The following is a 25,261-nucleotide window of genomic DNA, read 5'->3' as shown; positions in this document are numbered from 1 at the left end:
GCAGGGACTTAATAATTCACTTTAGCCCAGTAGATAAAACAGAACTTAGTAAAGTCTTGAGTTTTCTTGACGCTGCGGGCAACTTTAGAAAATGCTAAACAATTTACCTTGTAAAAGTAATCTTTGCTTGTCTGATTATTATAAAAAGATAAACAGATGCTCACAACTGGCATGTGCTTAAATGAGGTTGAATAAATGTTTCAAACATCTGAGAATGTTTTCTGTGCCAGCAAGGCACTGGAGAAAGATCAGATCAGTGCATGCTGCCAAGCACAACAAAATGTCATAGTGAATATGAAACATCAAACCAGAAAAACTGCAGTCACAAAAGAATGACAGAATATTGCAAGAGGGCACAGTGCCTCTGTGAGACACTTCTGCAACTGAGGTATCAATATACACATTTCCATAGGAGCCTAATCAAGGGGGCAAAGAAAAAAAAACCAGAACAACCAACTAACCAACCAATCGACCAACCAAAAAACCCAAACATTTGTTGTAAGATCAGAGTGAAAAATATGGGTGGATAATTTCAACAGGAAATAGAGATATTTCTTAAAAAAAAAAAAAAAAGAAAAGAAAAAAATAAGATGAAAAATGAAAAACTAACTCTCTTTCTAAGCTACCTTTTCATTTAGAGCATTTCAGATGTTATAACCAGTAAAACATCTGAGGCCTGGATTGTCTTTCAGTGCAGCCAGCTTTGTCAGCCTGCTCAGTTTGAGATCTGACCCTTATACACTTTGGCTAAAAAGTGCTGTCATTTACACAGGTGAATATACTCTGACGCAAGTCTCTGGATTTACACAGGTGTGGCAGCAGAATTTGGCAGGCTTTTACTCATTTTAAACAACAAAAAAACCAAAATCACATCCATTTTTGCAGTGGGTTACAGCTGTATCGATCCATTATATGCTGATGGTACAGCTCCACAGCTTGTTAATGAAACTAAGAATTTTTCATGCTGTGTCCAGCTAGAGACTCAAACTGAACCTAACACTGCTACAGTTAAAATCCTCAGGAAATATTCATTTATTGTTTGGTACTTTTGTCAAATTTATATTAAATTTTGAAAGGAACCTTAACATAGTCCAGTTTTGGAACCTGTCACTCCTATCATTGATTCACTCATATACAGTGTCCCATTAGTATAGCATTTTCATGTAATAAATGGAACAATCTTTTTTTAAATCAGAAAATTTGTTTGTAAAGACCCACAACACTGGCAGGACATCTGAGAAGAAGGTCTTGTATCTTGGAACATTTTTTACAAACTGCCAGCCAGGTGTGCAATGCAGGAGCAAACATCCAGCATTTAAGTGTTTTACACATTATTTTCAGCTGGTTTTGGCCACCTTTAGATTATTTGTGTGACTCAGAAGGAAATAGGAGAAAGAAAAGGGACAGTTTATTTGAAGAAGCCTCTGCTCATATCAAGTTCTCTTCACCTGAATGGAGTGACACAAATATCAGCCCAACAGGCTTGGTGTGGAACTTAGACCATAATGAAGGGGGAATTAGGCTCAAAACAACTTAATACTAACTTTTGGTACATTTGCAACAAAATTTTAGCTGTATTTGATGTTTCCACTAAATCAGAATGCAGCTTGGAAATGGTGAGGGGAGGTGGGAGTCTGAATAAACACATCTGGCAAAAAAGAAAGATAATTCAGGTCCGAAGGGTCATTCCCTTCAGTTCAAGTGCAGTGGATTGCCCTTCCTGGATCCAACAGTAGAGGCGTGGGAAGCTTTCAGATGTCACAGGGTTGTAGATAACATTTGAACATATGATTAGCTTTCGTGAGCTGTCTTTAGAAACCTTACATTTTTCCCCCACACACCTTAGCCAGAGATCCTTCCCTTGAGGTTTCGGGACACTTAAAATGTTGCTTTGCCAAAAATCAAGGATGTGGAGAAGGTTTTCCTGTGTGATGTCATATTGCTGCCCTTTATAAGCCTCTGCAGAGAAGAAGGGATCCTGTCTGAGGATTCGCGCTCCAGGCACGAGGGGAGGCGAGGAGCAGACGCTGACCCACCATGGAGCGGCGAGCCACTCCCCAGGGCATTCCCTGCAGCTCCCTGCTCCTGCTGCTCTGCAGCCTGAATGCTTCCCTTGCCTTTCCCAACTCCTCTCCACTACTGAGTCCCAGCTGGGGCAATGGAGACCACCTGACACACCTCTACACCGACACCGAGAGGAGCAGCTTCCACCTCCAAATTAACGCTGATGGCTACATTGACGGCGCTTCTCACCAAACCATCTACAGTAAGTGGCTTCCTACTCCATGGGAGCAGGGGAGGGACAATGAGATTTTTTACTTCCTCACCACCTATAGAAAATCCCCTCTTCTCATTAGGCATGCAGGCAGAGGAGCACAGCCATGGGATGGAAAATACACATCATCATAATTCACCTTTTGTTTAATAAATAAAATCACTCCAAAGAAATATAGTGGATAGGGAATTTCATTCCTTCCCTAGGACAACTAAAGTCCTATGGTTCCTGTAATACCCTGCATGGAAAAAACACCTGAATTATCCTTCACTTCATGATTTTACCCCCAGTTTCTGAAGGAAGCTCCTATTAGAGGTTGATAATGATATCCCCCAAATAGCTGCTTCCCACTGATGGTGCTACCAAAGGAACTGCACTGAGGGAACTCGCCAGAGCAGTGCTAGCAAACGGATGGCATCCATAAAATCTGTATTTTGGGGTGGAGGGCTGAGAACTACTAAAAGTTAAGTTTCAGTGTGCACAGAACATGGGCATGCAAAGATCAGTTAAAAAGGAGGAAACTATGGAAGACCAGACTGGCATAAAAGAAGTGTTGAGCCTTTGGGGTCCATGAGAAGAAACTATACCCTAATATCACTAAAAGGTTCTCAAACTGTGTCTTCAGAGTTTATTTAATTATATATTTTATTATTCTATTTCAACACAGAATAGTTTATTCTTCTTCCTTTGCTAAATACTTGGCTCAAACTCTTTAGTTAGTAGACAACTATGGGAGGGGTTTAAGACTTAAGGGTTCTTTTATAGCATTTCAAAAATACTTCTCTCTTAGCAGCATTCAAATCACAAGCTATGCATCATAAAATCAGGTTGTTGTTGTTATTATTATTACTACATCTATTTTATACACTCAGTTAAAAATCTAAGCCTAGGTAATGAAGCTTTTACATAAGTAAATAATGATGGTTTTTAAAGTTATAATTTAATTAATGAGGAAAAGGGATCACATTCTGCTATTTTTTTAAGAAATTGATAATGCAACATTCACAGAAATGCCGACACTATCTTGTTATTCTTCTTACATATTAAAAGATTTTATGAAACTCATTTTAGATATGCTGGTCAAGAACCAGTGTGGGATTTTAGAGAACAACAGACAGCAAAATATCACATTTTCCCATATATGCCATGAAACAAGCATAGCGGGATTTGGAATGGTGGAGCAGGAAAGATGGAAATCAGACAACAAAAGGGATATTGAGAGGGAGGGTGACTGATTTGCTGCCACCAGACACAGGAACCACCAGACACAGGAAGTGCCAAGTTCTGCACCAGGGTGGTATGGCCTGGGTGTTCACAGATCTCCTGGGTGGGACAAGGCAACAGGCACTGAGTCAGATGCAAGGAGCAGGTCAAGCAAAGTTGTTATTTCCACTTTATCTGGTACCAGTGACATTGCTCTTGGAGCACTACAGCAACCCAAGGTCATGTTGTATGAGTAGAAGGTGGAGTTGGTCTGGCACAAGGTTTTCAAGGGGGGCCTGATCATGATCTGTTATGGTTTTAGTCCAGCAAAAAGGATGTTAAGGGCAATGTAATGACAGAGTCACAGACTGGTTGAGGTTGGAAGGCACCACAGGGTCCCACCTCCCTGCTCTAGCAAGGCCATCCTAGAGCACAGGGCACAGGATTGTGTCCAGATGGTTTTGGAATATCCCCAGTGAGAAGACTCCACACCCTCTCTGGACAATCTGTTCAGTTCTCAGTCACTGCACAGGACAGAAGTTCTGCCTCCTATCCAGGTGGAACTTCCATCTGAGTATCAGTTCCTGCCCGTTCCACTGGTGCCACTGCTGGGCACCACGGAAAAAATACCACAGGGCAGTCACAAAGATGAGTGGGACAAACTCCCCCTGGATGTGGGCAAAGGCAGAACTGAGGGCAATGTCCTCAGGCCACAGTTTGGGACTTCAGAAGGAAAAAAAAGTTGTCTTTGGGAGGTCAGTGCCACATTGGAACAGGGCACCCAGAGAGGTGCCCTCCATCCTGGCAGTTTCCCAAAGCCACAGCAAACCTGATTTAGGGTGGGCAACAGTCTCAGGTCATGTGGGAGGTTGGTTTGAACTCCCAGAGGTCACTTCCAGGCAGAGCATCTGTGGATCTGTAAATGCATTGTTGAAATGGATTTGATGTTTTTGTTGTTCTGAACAGGTGCCCTGATGATCAGGTCTGAGGGTGCTGGCTCAGTAATAATCACAGGTGTGAAGAGTGGACGCTACCTGTGCATGGACATGAAAGGAAACATATTTGGCTCGGTGAGTGACCTTCCCTAAGCCTTGAGGCTGAATGGCCAGTGCATTCTGCTGCTGTGGTGCCCATTTCCCCAGCCAGGGCAAGCCTGGGTAGCTGCAGGTGGAGGGGGAAGTGTTAGAGAAGATCTGACAAAGGTCAAACTTTGCTCTCTCCTTTGATTGTATTAAGTTGTAGAGCTGACAAAAATAATCTGAGATCCTGCCTGGGTAAATGAGGACCAAAAAAAAAAAAACAAAAACCAACAAAACCACCATGAAACCAACCAACCAACCAAAAACCCACCACCACCAACAAAACCCCTATTTTTCCATATTACAGAAATTAGATCCAGTGAGGGACCAATCTGTAGCACAGAGCCATGAGTGGGGACCCTCTGGAAGAAAACAGGGTTTATCATTAAAATTCCTTTGCTGAAAGCATGGACATGCAACTCTGATCTGCATTTGAGTCAGACAGACCTGGGAGATTAGAAAAACACCTGCTGCAAGATCTCACCCTTCTTTCCCTCTTCAACCAGTATTTGCAATTCACCAGACTCCTCTGCTCACAAGTGTCCTATTTTTTCCCCTCAGCATTACTTCAGCCAAGAGGACTGCGTGTTCAGCCATAGGACACTGGAAAATGGGTACGATGTGTACCAATCCCCCAAACACCACTTCTTGGTGAGCTTAGGCAGAGTTAAACAAGCCTTCTCCCCTGGTATGAATCCACCACCATACTCCCAGTTCTTGTCCAGGAAGAATGAGATCCCTCTGTTCCGATTCAACACCCCCGAGCCCCACAGACACACCAGGAGCGCAGATGTTGATCCTGTAGATCCTCACCAGATCCTGGTCCCGCAGAGGAAGACCCCGGTGTTTGGCTCCCTGCAGCAGCAGCCAGCAGACTTTCCCCACATGCCCAGGGAGCCTGTGAGGATCAACCAGAACGATGTGGTGAACCCCGATGATCCCCATGCTATGATGGAGGCCAGGAGGTACCCAAGCCCCCGCTTCTACATCACAAGATAACCACGGGCTCCGCGCTCACCAGGGGAAGACAGGGGCAAAAAGGACCATCTGTCACACCCAGCCTGAATGCCAAAGTGGCTCCTCAAAACCTGGGAGACATTGGGAAAAATTCCTTAGCTTCAAATATTGCTTTGTCAGTAAACTGCTGTCTGTAAGTACAAGTCAGATTTTTCCAACTTGGGCTCTACTGGAAAGGAGATCCACTTCTGAAAACAATAACACAAACCAAACCTTTTGGGGTCTGAATCACCTTAAGTTTGCATCAATGATGAAAACAAACAAAAAAGGGAATCCCTTGCATGAAATGGGAAACTGATGTTATGTTACTGATGTAGAGACCTGGAGCATCCAAGATTCCAGCAGAGACAGGGAATCTCTTACTAGCACCATCCTGTCCAAGCACAGCAGACAAACTGCCAGGTGGTGTGTTATTTTATTATATAAAAACTATCATGTCATGTATCCACTATCTGAAGGGGCTACAAGGAAGCTGGAGAGGGGCTCTTCATCAGAAACTGCAGAGACAGGACAAGGGGAATGGCTTCACACTGACAGGAGTAGGTTTAGATTGGATATCAGGAAAAAATTGTTCCCTATGAGGGTGGTGAGGCCCTGGCACAGATTGTCCAGAGCAGCTGTGGCTGCCTCATCCCTGGAAGTGTCCAAGACCGGGTTGGATGGGGCTCTGAGCAACCTGAGATAGTGGCAGGTGTCCCTGCCCATGGCAGATGGATGGAGTGGATGATCTTTAAGGTCCCTTCCAACCTGCGATTCTTTGTTTTAAGCTTTTAAGTTGGAGCTTCATTCTCTCTTCACCCATATGAGTCAAAAAAAAGCACTCTGCTGTTATAAGAGCAGCAAACATGGAAAACTGGAGGAACTGACAGGACAAAAGGACAGGATTAAAGGGTCCTAAAGAGAAATTTCTGACACTGAATCTAAGCTGAGGTTTGGAAAAAAGAGCAGAGTCTCACTCTCTCTCAAGTGGTTCTCTATCACAGTTCTACATTTACTAAAGTCTAGAATCCCAATATGGAAATAAAGATCATTAGTTTTGCATATTTTTAACTCAGAGAGAAGTACCAGGATTAATAATAATCAGTAGTGTGTTAAACAGGACAGTTTGTTTTGCATAATACTGTACTCTACAGGGGGAAAATAAAAAAAACTTATGTTTTATAAGAATCAAAGGATTAATATTTAGACTATAATGAAGACTCTCATCTAATGAGTGAAAATGAGGTTTCTATTTAGAAAATAAATGTCTAGTTAGCATCCATGTTTGTATTCAGTTCTGAGCAGGCATCAGATGCTTTATACTTGTAGGAATGAAATTACTATTAATCAGGAGATCTCTAAGGGTGACAAAACCTTTTCCTTAGTTTGGTTTATGCTTTGGGTAAGTTCACTTTGAAAAAGCTATTCTTGATGAACTCTGCAGAAATTAGGGGCCAGGCACTGATGAGCAGCACAAAATTCAGTGTGGCAGAGATTTGAGGGTTTTATTTTGCAGGGATTTTTTTGCACGTCAAAACACAGATTCTTCTGCTCTGTTTATTAAGAGTATTTATCAGCCTGACAACAATTTGAAGTGATACATTGCTCCTCAGTGTGCTCATAGCAACATACAAAAAAAATTAGGCTGGATGCTGCTCTTTTTTTCTTTCTCATGAAGTAGTTCACTGAAGCCACTGGAGTTTCATCAGTGCAACAAAATCAAAATAAGAACCCCCTGTGCTTCTTGCTTTCATTTAATTTTTTCTGGATTTAGCACAGCAGCAGGACTGCTGACAGCTTTTAAAATAATCTCTTTCCCCCTCCATATTTGTATATATACACAATATCTCTTTATCTACCACATCCAGCTCATTATGTTGGAAAAGTTGTAGGTCCCCGATTCTGGTCTTAGAATAGTTTTCCTAGATGGAGAGATTTCTAATTAGTATAAATACTTAGGAGCACAGGACAAGCCAAATGATCAGGATTAGTCCAAGAGTTCCATCTCCTGGAATTTGTTTTTCTAAAGTTATTGTGGTTTTTAATTAATTTCTGAAGGAAAAGAGTGAGTCTAAGGAATTAAGGAAATTGCAGGCAGACAGTTGTGCTTTTTCTTGCTTATTCAAAATATAGCAAGACTTTTTAACTTGCTGTCTATACAGTGGAGAGGTGTGATTTTATTTATGTTCTGTTTTGATCTTTTTACTTGATTCCTATACCATTATTCTTGGCTTTGCTCCTTGAGAGCTCTGGACTTCAAGTATACAAGCAAAGTCTGAATTTTGCATTAATTGTTGGAAGCTCCTCTCAAGGACTGAGGCAACTGCCCTACAGCAACTGGAACCATTAAAAGCTCTGTCCATATTAAATTTTGATGGGAAATATTGGGGTTAAATCTATAGACCATCTCCAAATAACTATACTAGAACAGAGTAAGAAGGTTTGCCCACTCTATCAGTAGCCAGGGGGTAAGTAAGCTAAGACTGAATACACCATGGATTTCCATCAAAAAACTATAAATGCAACTATAGGCAACTGTATCAAAACTTTAAAGAATTTATTCTTCAATGGAGATGCTGGCAATCACCAGCTAGTAAGAAAGCATTACTTATTTATGTCACAGTATTTATTTATTTATTTGAGTGGATCTTAAATCCTGCAGAATATTTATAAGTATTTATAATAATATATTATAAAGACTATTTCCTTTTAAAAGAGTACCAATAAACTTTTCCATTATCTCCAAATGGTGAATTCTGCATTGTCTGTTCAAGCTCCCCCTTCCAGATGTACTTGAGTGAACAAACAAATGGTAGCAGCACTGTCTGAAAATTTTTGTGTGCGGCTGTCCCCTGTGACTTCCAGACTAACAGGTTTCAGCTTACTAAGTGTTTCATGCACTCCAAATATAAAAGTTCTGTGAAAGATGATGAGAAAAACAGTGTCTTAGTAGGTCTAGACTGACCATGAAGGGATTTTAACCTCTATTGGGAAATGTCTTGTACAAGCAATGGGAAAACACAGGTCTGTCAGTTCAGTCCTGCTAGGAATTATTTGTGATCCTGGCTCAAAGATCTTGGGATAAAAGATACTTGGTAAATTAAAAGCCTCTGCAGGGAGGGCTCCGAGCAGGGCCCAGGATCTGCTCCAGGGGCCCAGCAATGGCACCAGAGGAACGGGCAGGGACTGAGCCCAGGAGGTTCCACCTGGGCAGGAGGCAGAACTTCTGTCCTGCACAGTGACTGAGGACTGAAGAGATTGTCCAGAGAGGGTGTGGAGTCTTCTTCACTGAGAATATTCCAGAACCATCTGGACACAATTCTATGCCCTGTGCTTTGGGATGGCCCTGCTGGAGCAGGGAGGCAGCACCACATGAGCCACTGTAAGGGTCCAGCCTGACCTATTCTGTGAAGACTCAAGCAGTTTTAAGACTGCGAGTTCATCATTTCCTCCTCTGCATGCTATTCTGCCCCAAATAGTTATTGATGATGCCTTCTCACTAATATTTCACATTCCTGTATTTTTATTCAAAGTCATTACAAAAAAAAAAATTGCCCCCTAAGCGCCCTAAATAGCGGCTTCACTCCAGCTCAGTGCTTGACCTTGGACATTACTACTTCTATCCCCACTAATTCCTTGCATACCTTCTTCACCATGTTTTTTCTCCTGAGCAACACTTATCTTTACCAGCTGAGCTGATGGTTTCCATTGTGGCATTAAGCCTTCAATTAAGATTCACCTAGATCATATTTAATTTTTCCCTTGCCTATACTTTAGTTACTTCAACTAAGAACCACCCATTTAGTTGAGTGCAAACTACTTACGGTAAAAACTCATTTAATTAGATTCCAGGTTTCATTTACCTCTCTTGTCTGTAATTATTTTTTCCTTCAAAATTTGTTGCATTAACCATTATTTAAATTTCTTTAGAGAAGTAGAATTGTATGATTCTTGGGACTGTCCCAAGTAGGGCCAGGAGCCAGACTCAGTGATTCTTGTGGGTGCCTTCCAATTCAGGATATTTCACAATTCTAAAACTAATTTTGTGATTCCTGCCCTCTGAAATCAAACCTCCTTTTTTCACCTCAGCTTTTAAATAAATTAAATTCACTTTTCAATGGCCAGCTGTTGCAAAACTCATTCAGGACTTATTACAGTCAAGTGTGCTGCACCACCCTGCTCCTATTCAGCTCTGGCTGGATGACCCAACTGAGCATCAAAAGGAAAGAGTTCTGCCTCGAGCCTTCCTTTGGTGGCCAGTACCAGCCTGCTCAAGATTCCTGGGTTTTATTCCAGTATTCTCCTGTGCCTCATGCTCTGTGCCCTCTGAAGCCTCCTGCCAGGCTCTGGCACTCAGGTAAGTAATGCACTGTCACATGGGGTCCCTGCACCCCGGGAACCCCAGAGCTGTTTGCAGGTAACAGCAGAGCTATATGTCACATTAGACCCTCCTGAATGGCACTGGAGTCACCACACACCACAGATACCCCACAGTAGCTCTGCCATATCCATGGATACCAGAGAAGCAGCTCACAAAACACTGTGCAGTTCATTTGTGCCATGCAGCTGCCATTTGCCCAGGATTACCAAGATCTAAAAACCTCCAGCTCATGGCCAAAGCCCTCAAAAGCAGGACACATCTGGGGGAAATCTGACATATTTTAAGTCTAGGAATATGGGTTGTAGACCTGATGCAGCCAAAAGCTTGGATATATAGAATGCATCTATTTAAATTATGTTCTAAATTTTTTCTAAAAAAGGGAAAAAAACCCTCCTTTTACAAAGGCAGGGCTATGTCTGCACAAGTCTTCAACAGAAAACTGTTGAATAGAGTGGGAATAGAGAACATATCTTCACTTTAGAGGAAGGAAACTGTGGTACTACCAGAGCTGTCTGCCTGATAGCGGCTCAAGAGGCAGACCTGTGAGGAGATGGAGCCAGCATCCATTTCCACTACTAAGTAGTCCCTCAAATATTTGTATTCTGTTACTATTCCTAACAGACCCATCTATTGCTGCAACTCTCCTTTCCCATGATCCCAATAAACTGTACATATTTACTGTACACATGCACAAGAGTCACTTGACCAAAAAAAGATTTAGTCTCAGTGCTGATGTAAAAACTTAAAAAGAGGAGTACTATACACAGACCTAAAGAAAACAGCTTTTAGAATCAGCTTCAGAAGCTTCCAAAATTAGTGACTTTTTAATGCAGAGAGAACCTGACATGTGACATAACAAAGGAGAAATAAAAAATACAACTATTTTAGGGCAGGCTATAAGCCCACATAGACTGGCATCCTGTCTCCAGCAATGTCAACAGCAGATACTGAGGGAAAAAGCACATCTGGGCAAATGCAGGACACTCTTGACTGCTTGTACTCTCTTGGCCACTGGCAGATGTGTTTGCAGCATTTTAGTGTGTTTTACAAAGTCTGAATTGGGAGATTCTGATGCATTTTCATGGAAAAATGTGACATCATTAAGATAGGAGCTGTTCAGAAAACCTGAGTGGTTTTACCCTTTGGTATTTTTCCTTGTTAGGCACCACAGTACCATCTACTTGCCCTGTGTGAGACTTACAAGAGGAAAGAATTTGGTAACAGTAAGTTAAAGAAAACAATCACACAGGTTCCTTAGGCTGGATTTAAATTTTAATGACCTATAAATACAAAAAAAAGTGTGTAAAGCTTATTATAGAGGAAGAGTCAAAAATCCCTCTGGGAATAGTGTGACCCAAGCAGTGGCAAAGCACTTAACAAAGTAGATGCTCTCCTAGGTTATGGCATCATCAACAAGAACAAAATATTAATTACCTGCTTGAGAGCAAGCAAGAAAGATAAAGAAACCCTTGAAAGTGAGAAGCACCCCAATCACTAGTGTGTTTTGAAATATTTGATGAAATGACAGACTTAGGGAGAAAAATGTGTCACGTCTCCATGCATCCTCTCGCATTTTCAACTCCATTAAGAATTGATGAATGATTCCAAGAAGAATTGATGGAATGACTGGCAAAATTTAGGACATGGCAGTTCCAGGGGAGTTTCAGCCTTTAAAGCACTGGCAGGAGAATTCCTTGCTATGTAAGTGTCACGCCTGAAATAAACTGGCACTACCAGGGACAAGCAAATTCAGAATGAACTCCCGCCCCATTCTCCTACCATTAACTCTGTTAGAAGTCATAATTAAAGCTTTTCTATCTTCGTTGGCTGTGACCATCAATTTAGTACAGAGGAGCCTTCCAGGAAGATGCATTTCACAAAGAGCTTAAGGACTCCATGCAAAAGTCATATTCCCATTTTAGTTTGCTGTGAAGACTTATTTCCTTCAGTATATTGAGAAGGAATTATTTTATTACTGAAAAAGAGCTATGGAAACTTTTAAACAACATCAGCCCTAAGAGTCTTTTCCACAGTAAAAGGCCAGGAAAAAAAAAAAGTTATGTGATCTGAGCAAAGCTTCACAGGGCAATATTAAGAAAGATTTTTACCTTAAAAGAAATACAGATGAAATTGGAGTTCTATTCAAGAGCCTTTAATTTTTTTTTTAACAGGCCAAAAATATGCAAATGAAGAAAAAATACGTGAATCTTATAAATAACATAAACCAGATAAGCTCACACTGTAACACCACAAACACCCCAGTGGGGAAAGAATGCAGTATTAACACCAACAGTCACCAAACAATCAAACTTGCCTCATTTTAGGCAAAAATATTCATAGAATCAAGTGCATGACTGCAGCTGACAAAAGGATTCCAGTCAAGTACAACTCACCCCAGAGAGAAAGTCCCTTTTCCAGAAAAGAGACCATTACTATGTGCACACAAGGTTCCTCATCCTGCTCACAGCTAAAAATAAATACTCTGTGTTTGCGTACAGTGCTCTTCAACAGAGATCTCGACAACCTGAACAATTTCTTAGGAAGTACTCCTGGCGAGGTAGGTTTATCATCATTCCCACATTACAAATGGAAAGGAGACTTGCCCAGAGTCTCACAGATATTCAGTGTCAGAGTCACATCCCTTGGCTCTGCACCAAACCTGTCCCACTGGGCAATGCTTCCTAGGTTCTACTATTGCATTCAAAAATTTATTTTAAGACAACATGTATGTTTCATATTACAATATAGTATTTTGTAATAAAACAAGAATACAGTATAGCTCAGCTTTGAGGTACCATTCCTCTCCCCAACCCTTTCATTTGGAGATAACCAAAATAATTATGGAGTAATGCAAAGAGGTTGTTTGAAATATGTGCTGTAGGAGCAGATATGCAAGTGACTGCAAGTATTATGCTTCTGAGAACAGAGAATATTTGTTTTATTTTGCTACTGCCAACTTTTACTGGGCACTAGGACCATGCAAATTGTGGGTTTTAGGATGGCAAGCAGTTGCATGTCTCCCTTTTTGCAGTTTAGTGTCAGCAATTCCAGTCAATCCCAGTAATTACTACAGATACTTTTCCCAAGTTTAGCAAAATTGTGATCTAATCTCACTTTCCCCCACAGAGACTCTTAAAACACTTTTGAAGCTACACATTCAGCTCCCACATCCACTAAGTGAGAGTCTTGGTTAAGACAGACACACGTGATATTGGGCTTCAACAAATTCCCGTTTTCAAGTTTTATAATGAAATGACTGACTCCCGTATTGGGACTGACAGAAGACAGCTGGGACTTGGTTAAATTTTCTGGTAAGGTACAGTTGAGATCTGAAACCATATAGCCAATCCAGTTCCTCATGTAGGCTCCATGACTCACCACCAAAATATTGGCATCTAATACCATCAAAGATCCGCTGCCCGCAGAGCTCAGCTCCGCCTCACTGCAGTGGCTTGTCCAAGGGAAAACAAACTGTTCTCCAGATGTTCCTGAGCTCCTGCCTGGGGCACTGGGCTTGCCATGCTCCTTCTGCTCCAACTCAACAGCCAGCTGGCAGAGGAATTCAAAAAAATTCCTTGCACGCTCTCTCACCTGCAGGGAAAGGCCAGAAGGGAAGGTTGTGAAGAACGAAGAGATCGTTGTGAAGCAAGCACAGATTTGGCCTTTCAGAAATCTGACACAAAACTACTTCAGGTAAAAGACAAAGATTTCTCACAGACAAGGTTCAGAAGCCAATGTAAGTTACTGACTGCTGTGCAAACCCCTCTGCCCTCCAGAGAACAATCGCTATCATCCTCCTGTGAGCCAGAGCTTCAAGAGGAGTTAGCTTCAAAATCAATATTTTAGTTATAAAGAGATTCCCCACGTGGCAGCCACTGTTATCAGACCAAGCAGTAAAGTAAATACATAAATAAATAAATACCATACTTCATCCAGTGTTTCTCCTCCAGAAGGTGTGAATGAAGGACATTGCTCTCCAGCATCCTTTGCCATAGCCTTGAGGTCAGCCAAAGGCCTTCCTTCTGCAACACCATACTTCTGTAAGGGAAAAATGGGGTTTGGCAGGATGTGTCAGGTCTTCTGTACCCCTTCCAGAGGCTGCAAACAGCTCTTCCCTTTGTGAAGCTTCAGCTTTGTTTTCTTCGATTCCCAAGGCATTTTACATTTCCCAAACCTTTTACATTTTATCCCAATTCTGGGTGAGGAAATATCTTTATAGGTACCTTTTAAACAGCAGATATATATATATATACATATTTATATCTAGATATAGATACAAATAGATAAAGATGCTCAGTAGACAAATACACTAAGAGCAGCATCTCATTTAAAGCACAGACATTTAAAACACGAGGATAAACTCCATTTTCGGTTTGCTTGCAAAAATGCTACAGGGAATTATTTTTCACATGTTAGAAACCAGTATTTTCTCTAAAGGCCTGTGAATTCTTTACAACAGAGGATGGATTCATCTTCAATTTAGAATTTTTGAAAAAGACATTACAAAAAGGAAACAAAACCACACAAGTACCCTCGCAATTAAAAGTAAATAATAAGGCCTTGCTGATTTTCAAGTGAAGAACTGGAATTTCTGAGAGAAAAAAGATTCAAACAGGAAATGCTACAATCATGTGCTGCTCCTTAAACACTAAACTTTACCTTATTTAATTCATTAAAACATCATAGTTACAACTTTCATCACTTGATTTTGGCTTTGCTTCACCCTTCTGCAAACAATTTAATGTCCCTGATGTGAATTGTTCAGTTTCCAGTGATTAAAAACACATAAAATAGTGCTCTCCACTGCTAAATTTACCATTCAATAAGCCAAGATACCCATCAGCAGGAAGCTACATTTTCAAATTGTTCAATATTTGATAATAAATTCTTTTGGCACTTACTCTCTCTCGCAGTCTTGCATCGTACTTGATTTCCAAATCTTTGCCAAACCTGTTTTTCCCTAGAATGGCAGCAGCAGTCTAAAAAGTGAATATACGGTCACATCAACTGGGCAGAACATAGACACACCACCCTACACCACCAGAGCCAAGGTGAATCCTATCAGCAGCATCCAACAACCCAAATCAACAAAACAGAAAGTTTTTCAGCTACCAGTCAGGCAGAATTAGATATATGGCCCAGGCCAGGCCATAAAAATAGAAAAGCTGCAATCTTCTGGCAGTTCCTTCCCAATTCAAAGTCCAGAACAGCTGAAGAAACAGCACCCATGAGAGGTAGCAAAAGGGTTTACTGGGATAAGAGCCACATCTTCTCTTGAATAGAACACAGAGCAATCATGTGGACATTCTTTACATGGACTACATGGGCCAGACTCACAGCTGTGTTCCCCAGAACTGCTCAGTTAATCCAACTGAAAAAACATCTCTCACTGTCTGGCTGCCACAGCCAATCCTTAGGGCTGGAATGAACCTCTGGAGATCAACCTGCCCAGGCAGGGTCACCTGGAGCAGGTGACACAGGAGCATGTCCAGGTGGGTTTGGAATGTCTCCAGAGAGGGAGACTCCAGGCCCTCCCTGGGCAGGTTGTTCCAGGGCTCTGCCACCTTCAATGTACAGAAATTCTTCCTCATGTTGGAAGGTGGAACGTTTTGTGTTTTGGTTTGTGTCCATTGCTCCTCATCCTGCCACTGGGCACCACTGGAAAGAGCCTGGCACCATTCTCTGACACTCCTTGGAGATATTTCTATGCATTAATGAGATACCCTCTCAGTCTTCTCCATACTAACCAGGCATAGCTCCCTCAGTCTCCCTTCATAAGAGAAATGCTCCAGACCCCTCATCATCTCTGTGGCCTCCACTGGGTCCTCTCCTTGTCTTTCTTGGGAACCAGACGAAAGCTGCTCCTGGTTCTTACATGCACCCAAGTGTGAAGGCTGCACTGGCTTCACAGACAGTTTGAGCTGTGCAAACATCCATACCCAATCAATATGACATTTAAAGAACTCATTTTGAAAATGCTCCTTGGATTCTGGCACAAATAAGCAGCCTTGTTGTACTACTGGCACATTTAACATGTTGCTTAGGACAAATTTGGTCTTGAAACTTTAACCTTCTCTCAAAGAATAATGCAGAAATAAAGAGAGGGTTGAATCCACTTCCTTGTGTATATGCATAGCACAGTTATTTGTATGATTATATGCAGGAATTTCCTCTTTTGAGCAGAACTTGTACATTCCTCCCATACTCGAGCTGTGAAGTGACAATGTAGTAACAGGCCCTTCATAGAACTGCAGCTGCCAAGAAAGCTGCACATGGACTACATGGAAAATTCAGCTTTACACATCTTTGGGAAAGCTTTCCCAACATCTGGATAGCTTGTCAAACAAATGGCAAAACAAAGAAAGGAAAAATTCAGGTCTTTCTTGTAGGCAAAGGAAAAATTCAGACCTTTCACACTAGGAGAGTGCAATTTTGAAAGTGCTCTTCATGGAAAAGGCTGTCTCTAACAAAAGAAAAAATATCCCAAACCAACTCCCATAAGGCAGGCACACAGCATATACAGCTTTATGAAAGTCAGAAAGCATTCTTAATGTTTTAAAATATCATCACTGCCATTCACACACATAAAGGAAGTGACTCAGGCAGCTATTCTGCATATGTAAAATATCCAACTAGTGCACTCTTCCATCCTTGTCTCTTATTTTCCGCTTAAGTTGTGCTGCTACAGCAGTTTCTGGAATCGTGCTGCAAAACTGATGAGCAATGTTGATGGTGTATGTTTTGAGGAAAAGAAAAAGGAGATTTATACTACATTTGGTTGATCTGGTTTACAACACAGCCTCACAGGCTTCTAGCAGGACAACACAGCAAAAAGCAAGCAAACAAGAATGGCTTAGGAGTTTCAACCCCCCACACTGTCTCTTGAAAACACAGAATCAGTACCAGAAGAGAGAATTAAAGATAGGGCCTCCACAGGAGACATGATCTTCCTAGAACAGCCGACCTCTAACTTTAAAAGTTTTGGTTCCCTAATTTTGAGTATTTCATAATTCTGCACACAAGGTCACATTTAATCCCATGCAGTAACTTTCCCTCTTTATTTAATCTATATTGTATATTTACTGCATCAAGGCAAGAGGTGTGAGATGCCTGACAAAATCCAACATCTCTGCCCATTTAATGATCCTTGTACTGATTTCACAGCAAAACTCAACTTTGCCTGCATTGGTCTGCATTCCTCAAAAGAACACAGAACACAGCCACAGCGCCTGCGACAGCACAACAATGTCACAGCCAATCTGGTTTGTTTGCTTCTTAGAGAAAAACTCACTTCTGTCTGTGATGATGGGGACCTCGAAGTCCCCATTACTACTTTAGCAAAAACAATGCCCATATAAAATGACAGCAAATCATGGAACCATGGACTGCTTTGGGTTGGAAGGACCTTAGAGATCACCCAGTTCCAACCCCTTGCCACAGGGAGGAACACCTTCCACTATCCCAGGCTGCTCAGAGCCCCATCCAACCTGGCCTTGGACACTTCCAGGGATCCAGGGGCAGCTTTTGGCTCTGTCACTGCATTATTTTTGCATCACCAACAGGAAATAAATGCCAGATTTGGGAGACAGCTGTTGCCTCAAGAAGCACTTACCTGCTTTGCTCGAAGGAGGTCACTTGAAAAGACATGGGTAAACTTCACATTACTGAGAAACAAACCAGCAGCATCTGCTTGCCTGAAACCAGTTGCAGAAAGTGGTTCATCCACTCCTTGACCTACAAAATAAAAACCCCACAACATTAAAAGATGCAAATTTTAGACCATTTAGCAGCTGACCAGGCAGGCCAGCAATAAAGAAACTGCCCAGTCATAAGAAAATCTTTCTTCTTTAGCAAAACCAATCATTAGGAAAAGTCACTGCTCTTCTGATCTTCCCTAAACTCAGTCACACATATTTAATGATAAACAGGAGAAGAGCCTAGGAAGACAGAAGGATCATTAGCAATGATAATTATGTCAATCGACACCTTTGACAAATTTAAACATAAAACAGAGACCTACATTTAATAAATGTGACCATTTTTAGAAGGGTCACTAGTTCCTGCAAGAGGTATCTCACAGCTGAAACTCCATAAACAGATTTGTTAAATGTGAATAAGAAAGAGGACAATACTGCTGAAAGAATGAGATGCAAACACAATCCACTGTGGTCTCTTCCTCTCCACCTGACATGCTGACAGTAATGCTCACACAAGCTGGAGCAAACCCAGCTGCAAAGCAGCAAACTTCCCAAAAATTGTTTCCAGGTAGGAAGTCTGTGAGAATAACTGGTCATAAAGCTCTAGGACAGTGTTGAGAGAAGCAGCACTTTAGAAATCCAACCTGAGTTGGACAGGTGTGCTCCTCTCACAGCTCAGAGTCTGCAGGAGAACTCAGAACTGTGGTGGGGGGACAAACGTGTAACAGATTGCTACATCCACACCTTTTACCCATTCTAGCTCTATAGGAAGAAAGAGCAGAGAGAGTGAAATTCCCATCAGATTCAGAACAAAGAAAACAAACTACTTTCACCCAGAAAATGCACAATCCAACAGCAAAAAACAGGACACCAGAAGTCCAGAATCTGAGTTCTGAGCACCTAATCTGTAATTCAGACATGTGAAATGTCTGACCCCAAAGTGCTGGTAAAGGCTTACACCTCTCAATTCAGAAGAGGCTTGCTCAAAACCAGAAGCTATGTTCTCTCCACACTGGAGAGGAGCCCTCTACACATCATTTGACCCAAAGAGCTAGGAAATCAAAAGACATTATCAACATTTTAAAGCAATTAAAGCAGGGGAATATTCTTCAGTCATTTTATTATGAGCACAAAAATCCATGTTGCAAGAACTGTAAATGGCAATGCCAGAGGGAGGAAAATCTGGAAGCACAATTCTCCTTCACAACATTGAAGAAAGCTCATTTATTCAGAGTACAACCCCAGCTGTGATTTTCCTACAGCACAAATCCAGGCAGCTCAGTGTGTTCAGTTCTGGGTGTACAAGCCAGCAGCCACAAAGGTGAAATCTAGTTTTAAATGTTTCTAATCAAGACACATTTAAAACTAGACTGCCTTCCCTGAAAGAGCTGGGGTTGAACAATTCAAGCATTTAAACAACCTTTACATTCCATTCTTCTTGCCCTACTGTAGGTTTTTACTGCAAGTAACAGATTCCCTTCTTGAGGCAACAGCCCGCTTCACATCAGGGTCTTTATCCATCCTTCTGCAGCTCCTTTTCCCAGAAACTCTTTTCCCAAACTTCCTATTACTGGGATTTAACACAGTGCTAGGGAGTCCTTAGTAAAAGGTGCTGCTACCATTTTATTTGATTACATCCAACATATTTTTTCCCTGTGTAGAAAAAGGAACTCTTCTAATACTCCTGTTAAAGCACAATGTGCATCAGCATCTGCTGATATTCTGTGGAGGGTGACTTAAAATCTTCTGTACTGTTATAAAAGCCATGTCCTGGCTTACACATAAAGTCTCTAAAGGTTTACAGTATTATTGCTTAATGACGTGTGAGCAGTTGGTGACAGGATTTCACCATGATTTTCCATCTCTAACCAGCTAACAGAATAACTCTTACTAACCTTGCAGTATCTTGTCTTTGTTGTATCTTGTTTCTCCACTGAAAGAGATTGTAAACAACAACAAAAAAATTAACTTGTCATAATTCAAGCAGATTTTCAAAAACATTGTTGTATTAAATAGCAACCAGAGACAGCAGCACCTGAATGTAAAAAAAAATGAGACACAATGCAGCACCAACCCTTTTCAAAACAATGCACACAAAGATTTTATAACAATAAAAAAAACATTTTCAAATCAATTCCAATCATGCTGCTAGCTTTTAATGAGACAAAGCCATCTGGAATAAAAGTAATAAAAGTGATTTCTTAAATTTATCATAAATGCAGCACAATTTATCTGTAACAACTACACCTCCATGCTGGAGAGCACAAAGCTGCAGGAAGACTCTGGAACCTTCTTTTGCATGTGTTACATCTGGTTCTCTGAACTTTACAGGGAAGCAGTTCCAGAGATTATCAAGGGTAGCAGCAGAGCTGCACATCTGGAAGAAACAGAGCCTAGGAAGTCAGAGCAAAAGAAATCATAGACTCATGGAATGAACTGGGATGGAAAAGATGTTAAAGATCACCCAGTGCCAATCCCCTGCCATGGGCAGGGACACCTCCCACTATCCCAGGTTGCTCAGAGCCCCAACCAGGCTGGCCTTGAACACTTGCAGGGATGGGGCAGCCACAGCTTCTCTGGGCATCCTGTGCCAGGGCCTCACCACCCTCACAGGGAACTTTTTGTGCCTTTTGTCAGTGGGAAGCCATTCCCCCTTGTTCTGTCACCCCAGGCCCCTTGTCACGTGTGTCTCTCCATCTTTGAGGTCACCCCAAAGCCTTCTCCTCTCCAGGCTGAACAATCCCAATTCCCTCAGCCTTTCCTCCCAGCAGAGCTGCTCCATCCCTCTGATCTCCTGGATGTCCCTGCTCTGGCCTGGCTCCAGCAGCTCCCTGTCCTTCCTGTGCTGGGCCCAGGGCTGGATGCAGCCCTGGAGGAGGGGCTCAGCAGAGTCGGGCAGAGGGGCAGAATCTCCCCCTGCCCTGCTGCCCACACTGGGGGCTTATCGTAAAGGAGAAAAAAAGCTGAGCCTTCCTACAAATTAAAGAGTTTTCTCCTGACAGCTGCAGGAAGCTGGAGCTACTTGGTTCAGTCAGCTATAAACCTCTGTCAACAGAGTGGGAGAAAAAAGTCACCTTAGGAATTCCACCCGAGTCACAACCACTTTAACGTTTCACGGGCAAAAGGTTCATACCACCCTTGCCCAGCCTGAAAGCTTTTGCTCAGCTTCCCCCTCCCGCTGCCCGTGACCGAGGAGGGGACGCGGCCGCCGGGGCACGGCCAGCGCCGGGGATGCGCGGGCGGTACTCACTGCCGCACGACCGTCAGCCCGAACCGAACCATGGCGCACGGCAGCTCAGGTGAGCGCAGACGTGTGCCCAGGTGTGCGCGCAGGTGAGCACAGATGTGCCCAGATGCGCGCAGGTCGAGCGCAGGTGAGCACACGTCCCACTGCCCGCACTGCGGCGCCGCGCGCCGCGCCGTGACGTCATTGTCCCGCCCCCTGTGCCGCTCTGACGTCACCGGAGGCGGCTCCCGGCAGAAAAGGATCCGGGCTGGGTTTGTGGCTCGGATGGTAGGGGACGGCTGGCACTGCTCCGTCGACACAAGCGACAGGACGAGAGGGAACGGCCTCACGGGAGGCTCGGGCTATGCATCGGGAAAAAATTCTTCTCCCAGAGGGTTACGCAGCATCAGACAGCCTGCAGGGCAGCTGTGGAGTCCCCGGTGGCATTTGAGCGCCCCGAGGATGTGGCGCCTGCGGACAGGGTTCAGTGGTGGGCGTGGAAGTGTGAGGTTCACACCTGGACTGCTGCACCCTAAATGGTTCCGCATTCTCACTCTGCCATTGCAATTAGGAGGCTTTCACCTTAAAACTCCGGGTTTCGCAGCGTCTCATGACGCTGGTGTTAAGGAAGGTTCCTGGTCTAAGCATCCCGGAGCCGCGTGGACTGACACTCGCAGCGCCTGAGCTGGGACTGAAGCCCCTTCCCAGATGCATCCCCCGCACTCACAGTCGGACCGGGTTTCCTTACTGGCTCAATTCCAGGTTTCCCTGACCAGACTCCCAGATGTCCAGTTCCGTAACATCCTTCAGTCGCGGTGCAATTACTAAATGACAAAAAACAGCCTAAGCTGGTGGCCTTCCAGGAGGGACGCGGCACAAGGGAACCCCTGCGCTTTTACAGCCTCACAGATTAAGGGTAGGAAAGTTTGGGTCTTCATCTCCTGCCGTGTCTCTGAGTGTCCATCCCGTGCTCGGTGCCACCGGGCACTGTGCTGGGGAAGGGCTGGCAGTTGCCAGCCTCTGTCTCAGCTGGGCTTCTCCAGAGCTCAGCCTGCAGCTCCACGTCAGCTGCACCCCGAGCTCCCTGCACTGAGTGTGCTCCTCCACACCCGGGACCAGGGGACGGACCCAGTTTGCCCCTTTGCAGAATGCTTGGTAATGTTCACTCTGGTTACATCAGGTCAGTTAACACTGGCAGCAGCACTTTGCTCAGAGTAATATCAGTAAATTGATATTTATGTATAGATGGATAAAAGGCATTACTCACAAGTCAGTTAGAAGCCTGGGCAGCCAAATCACACCCCGGAGTAACCATCAGCAAAGGCAAGCTGGTTCCAAGGAATAGTTTAAAGCAGCAGTTTCCAAGACAGAGCAGTGTGAGATGTCACTCACATCCAGCTGGGACCACACTGGTCTTGTTCTGCAGAACCCACAGAATCACAGAATGGCCTGGCTTGGAAGGGACTTTAAAGACCACCACTCTGCCATGGGCAGGGACATCTTCCACTGTCCCAGGTTGCTCCAAGCCCCATCCAACCTGGCCTTGGACACTTCCAGGGATCCAGGGGCAGCCACAGCTTCTGTGGACAGCCTAGAAAGTCCTGCTAGTAAAATGGACAAAGTAACACAAGAAGTGACTGGAATTCATCCTTTTCTCCTCAGAAAGCTGAAGTTTTATGGCTTACAGACAGTGTGATTTACCAAAATATTAGTTGGTCAGCTGAGTGTATTCAGGATTTCTCAACCAGATCAAATAAATACTATCTAAAAATCCAGTAAATTCTTCTGGGTTGCCCTCAGTTTGAAAGCAGTTTGTGCTTTAACACCAAATACATTCTAAATGAAGACTGAAATGTAATTTGTTTCAATTCCTGTTTAAAGCAGATGCAAAAATTAAATATTTAATGCAAGAGCTGTGTCTGTTTAGTTTCCTTCTTATCTTCCTTTCACATCATGGTGTAAACTTCAAATTTCTGCAGTGCCTCTCCTCCACAGATTTTGGAACTGACATTTTCAAGGGGTGACACCAGTGACAGTCTCGCCTGTAAATGAGACAGTGCCAACTGAATCAGCTCTGACTTATTTCTGTTGTATCACCATTAAAAACAACTGTGTTTTGCTGCAGTGATAAAACTCCAGCTGTGTCTCACGCGTGGTTTAGAGGATCAAGTCTCAAACATGAGCCTACACTTTCTAAGTGCATGCTTTCATACAGGTCCTTTTGCAAAAGTGACAGCCCTTCAGGCAAAGTTTGTGACAGACTTTGTCTGAAGTCACCCACTTTGGGTGACACACAAGCCACTTTGGCCTTGTGAGAAAACAGCTTGGAAAGCCTGTACCTTCTGACTTAGGGCCTCGTGGCTTAGCTGCTAGATTATATTTCCCTTTTCAATTGCCATTTGGGATCTGATCTTGCTTGTTGCACTTGCAGAAACCTTTGCTGAATTTCTCCAGTTGTGTGCCATTGCACTTCTCTGCCTGGGTAATGCTCCTCTGAGGGGTGTGCTGGCCTGAAGAGAGGCATAACCCTGGCAAATCCTACACAGAGCTTGTGCTGTGGACAGGCCTCAAATTGGGTCTGCTGGAGAGCACAGTTCTTAGAATTTCATTCGTGGCAGTGACTGTTTGATAGTTTTTAAGCTGGTTCTCAGTGCAGTATACGGGCTGCGAGCAGGGACCAGGGGCAGCCCCTGGCCGAACACCTTCCCTTCTGCTGTAGCTGTGGCTGCGGGCTGTGTGGCGGAGCCGTGCGAGCTCCGGGCACGTTCCTTCCCCAGCGCGGGCTTCCCGGGACTGTCCCGGGGCCCTGAGGGCCGTGCGCGGTGCGCGGGCGCCCCCTGGCGGCTTCCCCCGCGCTGTGCAGCGCCCGCCGCAGCCCTTCCCATTCCACAGGCCTCGCCGTTCCCACGGATCTCAGCCTTCCCCGGGCGCTGTCAGCGCGCACCAGAAAGATCAATACTTCGTTGTGTCTAAGAAGCAGATACAAAGTAACCAAAAGAAAAAGTTTCTCTGAGAAGCAAACAAGCTGAATTTACAATCATGGAATCACAGAATATCCTGACTTGGAAGGGACACACAAGGGTCATCCAGTCCAACCTGCCTGGCTCTGCACAGACCCCCCAACAATCCCACCCTGTGCATCCCTGAGAGCGCTGTCCAAACACTCGTGGAGCTCTGGCAGCCTTGGGGCCGTGATCGTCCCTGGGGAGCCTGATCAGTGCCCCAGCACCCTCTGGGGGAAGAACCTTTCCCTGATATCCCCCCTGACCCTCCCCTGACACAGCTCCAGCCGTGCCCTGGGTCCTGTCCCTGGTCACACAGGGCAGAGATCAGGGCCTGCCCCTTCTCTTCCCCTCATGAGGAGGCTGCAGAGTGTGATAAGTTCTCCCTTCAGATACAATGTGAGGAAGCTGGAAAAATTGAGATAAATTTTTGTTTGAGTGTGCTGGATGACAATGCTGATTTCATCCTTCATCCTCCAGCTGGTTATGTCCCACTCACAGCTTTGCTCAAGTTCTGAAAACCCTCATCAGAAAGGTCAGTCTACTGCTCTTCAGGGAAGCTTGTGAGTCCTCTGTCAGATGAACCAGAGCTTTTGCTCGAAGACGGGGTCCTGAGTAACCTGAGGAGCCCCACACAGCCAGCCTGCTGACCTTTCCCTCCCTCCTTCACTGCTCTGGCCTAATTCTTCTTGCAGTTTCTGCATGTTGCATTCTGGAAGAGCTCAAATAACAACACAGTTTATTTTTAGAGAAAACTCAATGGCAAGACCAAGCTAGCATCACATCATTTCCACAGAATGACAGGCATTTAAGGACACAGACATTTCCCCTTCTATTTGTTTTCTTATTTGCATCAGTTCCTTTCTCTCTCTCTCTCTCTAGCAGCAAAACTCAGTGTTTTTTCTTACCTCAGTGTAAATACCTCAGCTTTATTCACCTTAATTTCTAGTCCTAACAGGTCTTGATTGAATGCTACTGCTGCTGAGGGATGCCCTTCCTCACAGTGCTCCTGGAGCCCAGCAGAGCACTGACCTGATGTTCTCCCTGGCCAGTGTCCTCACTGAGAGTCCCACAAGTTTCAGTGTTGTCTCCTGACTGCATCAGCAGGAACATCAGCAGCCCAGCTGGAATGCAAATCACCTTTGAGAACCCTTTTAAGTACAACCACAGAAGCACAGGATGGGCCAGGTTGGAAGGGACCACAGTGGGGCATCTGATACAGTCTCCCTGCTCCAGCAGGGCCATCCCAGAGCACAGGATTGTGTCCAGACAGCTCTGGAAAATCCCCAGTAAGGAAGACTCCTCACCATCTCTGGACAATCTGTTCAGGGCTCGGTCACTGCACAGTTCCAGTCCTTCACAGGCTCCAAGTTGAGCCTAGTAAATACCAGAAATTGCTGGT

The 25,261-nt window shown here is 43.8% G+C and overlaps 2 protein-coding genes across 3 annotated transcripts; one reads left to right on the top strand and one right to left on the bottom strand.

The window, feature by feature from the left end:
• The first annotated feature begins 2,037 nt into the window (after positions 1–2,037).
• On the top strand, positions 2,038–5,556 carry FGF23 (fibroblast growth factor 23). The gene is made up of 3 exons (XM_059847861.1): positions 2,038–2,266; positions 4,445–4,548; positions 5,119–5,556. The coding sequence occupies exons 1-3, from the start codon at positions 2,038–2,040 to the stop codon at positions 5,554–5,556; spliced, it is 771 nt and encodes a 256-aa protein (XP_059703844.1).
• A 5,632-nt stretch (positions 5,557–11,188) lies between these two features.
• TIGAR (TP53 induced glycolysis regulatory phosphatase) lies at positions 11,189–21,078 on the bottom strand. Of its 2 annotated transcripts, none has more exons than XM_059845984.1 (6): positions 20,882–21,076; positions 19,527–19,564; positions 17,547–17,668; positions 14,836–14,913; positions 13,862–13,972; positions 11,189–13,525 (listed from the first exon to the last, which is right to left on the bottom strand). In XM_059845984.1, the coding sequence occupies exons 1-6, from the start codon at positions 20,911–20,913 to the stop codon at positions 13,067–13,069; spliced, it is 840 nt and encodes a 279-aa protein (XP_059701967.1). In that variant the 5' UTR covers positions 20,914–21,076; the 3' UTR covers positions 11,189–13,066. The 2 variants fall into 2 exon arrangements, with proteins under 2 accessions (XP_059701967.1, XP_059701969.1); XM_059845986.1 differs by having other exon boundaries at positions 13,386–13,525; positions 13,857–13,972; positions 20,882–21,078.
• Positions 21,079–25,261: the final 4,183 nt, after the last annotated feature.

Source organism: Haemorhous mexicanus, chromosome 5 (assembly GCF_027477595.1).
Source record: "Haemorhous mexicanus isolate bHaeMex1 chromosome 5, bHaeMex1.pri, whole genome shotgun sequence".
Lineage (NCBI taxonomy): Eukaryota > Metazoa > Chordata > Aves > Passeriformes > Fringillidae > Haemorhous > Haemorhous mexicanus.
The sequence above is the reverse complement of the archived record's forward strand: the minus strand, read 5'-3'. Positions and strand labels throughout refer to the sequence as shown.

Excerpts from the sequence above, each read along its gene's own strand:
- TIGAR (XM_059845984.1), bottom strand. The coding sequence starts at position 20,913 with ATGGTTCGGTTCGGGCTGACGGTCGTGCGGCA. Across the intron at positions 17,669-19,526 it reads CAAAGACAAGATACTGCAAG|GTCAAGGAGTGGATGAACCA; the intron begins GTTAGTAAGAGT and ends TTTATTTTGTAG. Across the intron at positions 14,914-17,546 it reads ACCTCCTTCGAGCAAAGCAG|ACTGCTGCTGCCATTCTAGG; the intron begins GTAAGTGCTTCT and ends TTCACTTTTTAG.
- FGF23 (XM_059847861.1), top strand. The coding sequence starts at position 2,038 with ATGGAGCGGCGAGCCACTCCCCAGGGCATTCCCTGCAGCTCCCTGCTC. Across the intron at positions 2,267-4,444 it reads TTCTCACCAAACCATCTACA|GTGCCCTGATGATCAGGTCT; the intron begins GTAAGTGGCTTC and ends TGTTCTGAACAG. Across the intron at positions 4,549-5,118 it reads AAGGAAACATATTTGGCTCG|CATTACTTCAGCCAAGAGGA; the intron begins GTGAGTGACCTT and ends TTTTCCCCTCAG.